The 6000-nt window shown below is 37.5% G+C and overlaps 1 protein-coding gene across 2 annotated transcripts in view; it reads left to right on the forward strand.

Annotated features, from left to right (window-relative positions):
• Nucleotides 1-3814, forward strand: part of samd4a (sterile alpha motif domain containing 4A) — a 39631-nt gene extending 35817 nt beyond the window's left edge. Inside the window, exon 13 of one of the 2 annotated variants that reach the window (XR_014603903.1) lies at nucleotides 3055-3131. Coding sequence is in view for 1 of the 2 variants with exons in the window: in XM_084096059.1 (XP_083952185.1) it covers nucleotides 3055-3083 (29 nt within the window). In the remaining variant the exon portion in view is untranslated. Of the gene's footprint in view, nucleotides 1-3054 lie in introns of both variants that reach the window. The other variant, XM_084096059.1, reaches the window with a different exon arrangement.
• The last annotated feature ends 2186 nt before the right edge of the window (nucleotides 3815-6000 follow it).

Here is a 6000-nt window from a genome sequence, read left to right on the forward strand (position 1 = left end):
AAGTTGACTAAAAAGAGGAATAAAAAATCATATTTTGGAAATTGAACTTAATGCCTTAATTTAAAAAATTTGGAAAAATCCAACCTTTTAGGACACCAATTTTCTTTGTGAATGAATAATGTATCGTAAATAAATAAATGTTCTTCCTTAAAATACATGGTGCATAAGTGTGTACACCCCTATGTTAAATTCCCATAGAGGCAGGCAGATTTTTATTTTTAAGTATTTTTTTTATATTAATTTTTAGGATACTATGCATCCTGATAAAGTTCCCTTGGCCTTTGGAATTAAAATAGCCCCACATCATCACATAGCATTCACCATACCTAGAGATTGGCATGGTTTTATTTCAGTTAGCCTAAAAGCTAGTTTGATTTGCATTGAGAGATGATCTTATGGAAAGTACCCCATGCCAATCTCTAGGTATGGTGAATGCTATGTGATGATGTGGGGCTATTTTAATTCCAAAGGCCAAGGGAACTTTATCAGGATGCATAGTATCCTAAAAATTAATATAAAAAAAATACTTAAAAATAAAAATCTGCCTGCCTCTATGGGAATTTAACATAGGGGTGTACACACTTATGCACCATGTATTTTAAGGAAGAACATTTATTTATTTACGATACATTATTCATTCACAAAGAAAATTGGTGTCCTAAAAGGTTGGATTTTTCCTAATTTTTTAAATTAAGGCATTAAGTTCAATTTCCAAAATATGATTTTTTATTCCTCTTTTTAGTCAACTTTAGCATGGGTGTATTAACTTATGCATTGCACTGTATATGTATATATATATATATATATATATGTATATGTGTGTGTGTGTGTGTGTGTGTGTATATATATATATATATATATATATATATATATATATATATATATATATATATATATATATATATAAAATGACACTTATTATTCAGGAAGGACAATTTGATAAAAAGTTGAAGTGACAGTAAAGACATTTATAATGTTACAAAAGATTTCTATTTCAAATAAATGCTGTTTTTTTTTTTACTTTCTATTCATCAAAGAATCCTGGAAAAAAATGTATCATGATTTCCATAAAAGCAGCTTTGCCAGGACAAGAATAAATTATATTTTAATATATATTAAAACAGAAAAAGTTATTTTCAGTTGTAATAATAGTTGTCACAATATTAAGGTTTTTAGTGTATTTTGTCAAATAAATGCAGCCTTTGTGAGCTTAAGAGACTTAAGAGATATTACCCGGAGTATAGTTCAACATTTTAAGAGTTGGGCACGCAGATATCCTACAATAAACATGTTATCAGAGATTAATTTGTTAATATCTTCAATAAATGACAATGGATTTGAACCTCTGTCATTTGCAATCCACATGAACAGAATAAATGATATAAGGAAAAGTTAGCAGTTAGAAAATGTAACAATAGTTTATCATTTTTTCTTAAATGACATTGACATATCCACCTTTAAAAAAACCTTAAACTACTTGTCTACTTGTTAAGATGTTGACATGTCCATCTCTGAAAACAGGAAGTACTTGTCTAGTAGTAGCTAAGCAGTCTGTCGGTATGTTTTTTGAAGATTTTTACACGTCTTGATGTCTGAATCTATATTCTAATACTCGTCTTTTGGTGCAAGCTGATGAATAAGGATGTTATTTATACTTCATATTGTTTGTTTACCAATCTGTGTGACAAAAAGTCTCTGATTTAATCCATGAGAATGGAATTTGAGGAAACGGATTGGATCCATGCTGACTACAGCAGTGTCACGAAACCCCACAGGAAAACGTTTCTGTCGGGATCGTCCCGTCTGACACTCATTTAAAAGGTCAAAAACCCTTCTGAAGTAAACCGAAGTGCTCTTTTTCCCTTCAAGGGGAAATGTTTTTTTCTTCTCCGCGACATTTAATTGAACTTTTTGAGGTGTTTCTGTGGGCGAAGACGCATCAGACACAACAATCTTGTATAATATTGTGACTATCAGTTCCAGACGGGGAAGGAGCGTTACTTTGTATCCACACGTCGCGGGATCAATGCAGTGAGCATTCCCGTGTGAAGTGGAGGTTTTTCTTTGCATAAAGAGAGTTTTTTTCTCTCAGAGCTGACACAGAGGCTTTCAGTGCAGTGGGCTCGGCGCTGGACAAGCACAGCTTTGTGTTGGGGGAGTGCAGGGAGACAGACAGGAGAGAGGCAGACAGGCTGAATCAGGGAGACGGGCAGAAGCAGTGGGCAGCGCATGCGGTGAGCTCAGGAATGCCCCGCTCGCTCCACAGCTGCCAACAGAGCCCGTAGTGTTCATGTGGCAACGTACCCCTCGACTCCCCCCCCACTCAGGACCTCCAGCTCCTCTGGTCAGCACCCTGCCTGGGAGATTTGGTGCCCTCATTACGCAGAATGACACTGCTTGCTCTGTGGAACTCTACGGTTGGGAAGTCCAGTTCATTTTAGATTAAACTGATTCATTGAGTCATTTGAGTCACTCAAAGTGGATTGCCAGAAGTCCTGTGCTTCATATTTTCTTAGTTATATCATTTACACTACCGTTCAGAAATTGTTACTTTTATTCAACAAGGATGCATCAAATGTCATAAAATATATCCATTTCAAATAAATGCTGTTCTTTTGAACTTTCCATTCATCAAAGAATCCCGCAAAAAATGTATCACAGTTTCCTCAAAAATATGAAGCAGCACAACTGTTTTCAACATTGATAATAATAAGACATTTTTCATGAGCAGCAAATCAGCATATTAGAATAATTTCTGAAGGATCATGTGACACTGAAGACTGGAGTAATGATGCTGAAAATTCAGCTTTGACATCACAGAAATAAATAACATTTTAAAATGTTCAAATAGAAAACCGTTATGAAATTGTAATAACATTTCACTGTTTTCACTGTATTTTTCATTAAATAAATGCAGCCTTTGTGAGCATAAAAGACTTCTGTTAAAGCATTAAAAATCCCAAACTTTGAAATGAATGTTTGAATGTTTCCAGAAGTGTTTGTCAGTTGCACTGTGATAGTATTCAAAAACTGTGATGTCACATATTTCCATAGATGGCGTCGATCGAACCTCAACCATCTGAGAGAAGAGAAGAGAAGAGAAGAGAAGAGAAGAGAAGAGAAGAGAAGAGAAGAGAAGAGAAGAGAAGAGAAGAGAAGGGGGCGCGCGGGGAGACGGCATGCCTGGCAGCAGGGGAAAGGTCATCAAGAGGTCACGAGCCCCTCTGTCTATAAACCACCTGCTCACCTACCAACTCAATAGCCAATAGGAGAGGTGGGGCGTGGCCTACGCAGTGCCATTCACCGTTTACTGAAAGGCTCAACACAAGCAAGTCCTGTCATCATGACTACTTCAGCGTGTTTACATTCGATTCTGGGAGAAAATCACATCTTCAACACTTCCATAGAAGAACGCAGCAAAGGGTCTACGTGAAGGCAGGCCATCAGAGGGGGTCCGTAAAGCAACGGAGACAACTGGAAGCGTTCAGGTGGCTGTCTGGGACGTCACAAAATCCAAAACCAACCAGCAGATGAAACCAGATGACGTACTAACAGCTTAGACTAAAAATATTATGTCACAGTATGTTTACACATAATACTGTCAAGGATATCAAAACAGTAATTGTTCAAATCCGAGGACGGGTGTACAGCTTTAGGTTCCTAAACGGCTTCATAGTTTACAATTGTGTTTGTATTTACTGTTTTGTTGTTTTAGTTTTCTTTTGTGCCAGCAGGAAAGCTGATTTACAGCACTACAAAGACAGTCAGAGCTCACGGATGGTACTCGGAAGAAAGAGAGGGAACGTGCGATGGGAAAGGAAACAGGAAGTGATGTGAGTGGAAGGGTCTGTGATTCTGACATGAGGAACAGAGGTCGAGGGAGATCAGGAGGTCAGAGGAGGGGAATATGGGAGAAATGCCAGCAAATGCAAGTAGATGGAAAGGTTGAAGCGGAGCAGGTGAACATGTAGGTCAGAGGTGCACAGGTCCGGGCAGAATATGCAGAAATATTTGACATAATATAAATATATATACCTTTTATTGGTGGTTTAAAACACTAGACTTGGGAGATGTGTACTTCATGAATGATGTTTGTTCAGATACTGTGGGAATCTGCAGAGATTTCTACAGATTCTGTCTGGGCCTAGAGATATATTCAAATTTTTACAGATCAGTTTTACGCATTGAATTCTTTGCTGTAAACGCACAGCCGTGGAGTGATTTTTGGGCCATATGGACGTTTTGATATTGTGTCTGTGTATTTGGGATATCACATGCGTGGTACACTTGGTCAGCAGGACATAAGACTGTTGGAGCAACAGGGAGAGATATGTATAAGGAAATAACACTAATGCACCAGTTATTAGTACAGAGCGCCGCCTTGTGGTGAAACTGTGCAATAGTTACCAATAAATGAGGCTAGTCTTTTTTTTTTTCTTTTTTTTTTTCAGCATTGTCTTAATATCAGCTATTAGTTAATCATGCCAGGTATAAAAAGTAGAAAGTTTACAATAAGAAATGAGCTTTTAGTTTTGGACTCTTACAAGTGAAGATCTGATTTTCTGCATGGGAAGGGTCTTTTTTGTTGTTGTTGCTTTAACTGTTGTAATCCAGGACATTAAAGTCCCTTTATGAGGGTGTTCAGTGATTGTTAATGTATATTATTTAGAGTTTTTGCTATAATAACTTTGCTCTTCGTGCCGTTGGTGCTGTGAATCCTTGCTGAAACCGTCAAAAGTGAATTTGCAAAAATGTGCAATAGACTCTCATCAGCAACACGGTGTGAATCAAGGGCAGCGGGGGGGAAAGAACTGGATTAGCATCGCCCTCCCGCCAAATCCCCCCCCCAATTCCCACACCACAGGACTGTTGTACCCTGTTGTCCGCGTGTTGCCGGCCTGCAACTTGATGCACCTACCCACACCTCAAGTGTTTTATGCTTTTCGGCTCATCCAAAGAAACAGATCATGACAGTAAACAGACAGTAAAGAGGCACTTTCACATCCATCGAGTGGCGACCGACACGGTTATAAAGCTGCCTAAAAGAGAGAATGTTGACTATGCAGTGTTTCAGCTTCATAAGAGACTTGGTGCCTCCAAACTAGAGCTTTTAAAGTGCATGAAATGCCTTAAACAAAATGGTAGCCAGTGTTTTACAAAGCATGTTAGCAAACCATCATGTGGCGTCTTGTGCATCTTGTTTATAGAGGTGCATTTGTTTGTGTGTATTAAGCCACTCATCACTGCCATTTGAAAACAATTAGCAGATTCAAATGATTATTTATTCTTTTCTATTATTGATGCAGAGGTTATTGTATTCATTAGATGTATTATTTAAGATACCTTGTGTATTAACTTTTGCTATGGCTGGTAACCATAAGTACATCTCAAATAACAACCTAGTTATTTTTTTGACGTTTTGTTTTCCCAATTTGCATTCTTTATCTAAAAAAACATAGGCTACGTGATTTATCTTTTTAAATATTGCTGGTTTCTTTTCTTTTTCCTTTCTTGTGAGTATCTCTAAATGCTTCTATTTTGCTAACCCTCCCCAGATGGTGTATTTTAAGGAAAGTGTTATTGTCACGTCGTAAACAAAGAGCCAGTTTTTCTTTCTTTAAAATGTGGTTAAATATTTTTTTTTTTATATAAGAATCGTTTTTTGGTTTTCGCTGTTTTGCAATTTTTCACCGTTATTCTGTTTCTGATTTTCACCTCGGCTGTTACAGTGTTTAAATGCGTAGCGTCATTGCGTAGTTGTTTACGAAGAACGCTGCTCGCTCGCGATTGGATAGCGGAGTATGACGCGAATTCTACTTTGATTTGTTGAAATGTTAATCACGCGACGAGCTGGAAGAAAATTCGTTTCTTCATCAGTGCGATGATGCCGCAGAATTGCAGATGCTGTAACGGTGTTAAAACATTTACATGCTACCTTATTACGTTGACGAAGCCTTCATTGTTTGTTTTGGGCGCGTTAGCAAATCAGAACGTATCTAA

The sequence above is a fragment of the Abramis brama genome (assembly GCF_963993115.1).
Source record: "Abramis brama genome assembly, chromosome: 21".
NCBI lineage: Eukaryota > Metazoa > Chordata > Actinopteri > Cypriniformes > Leuciscidae > Abramis > Abramis brama.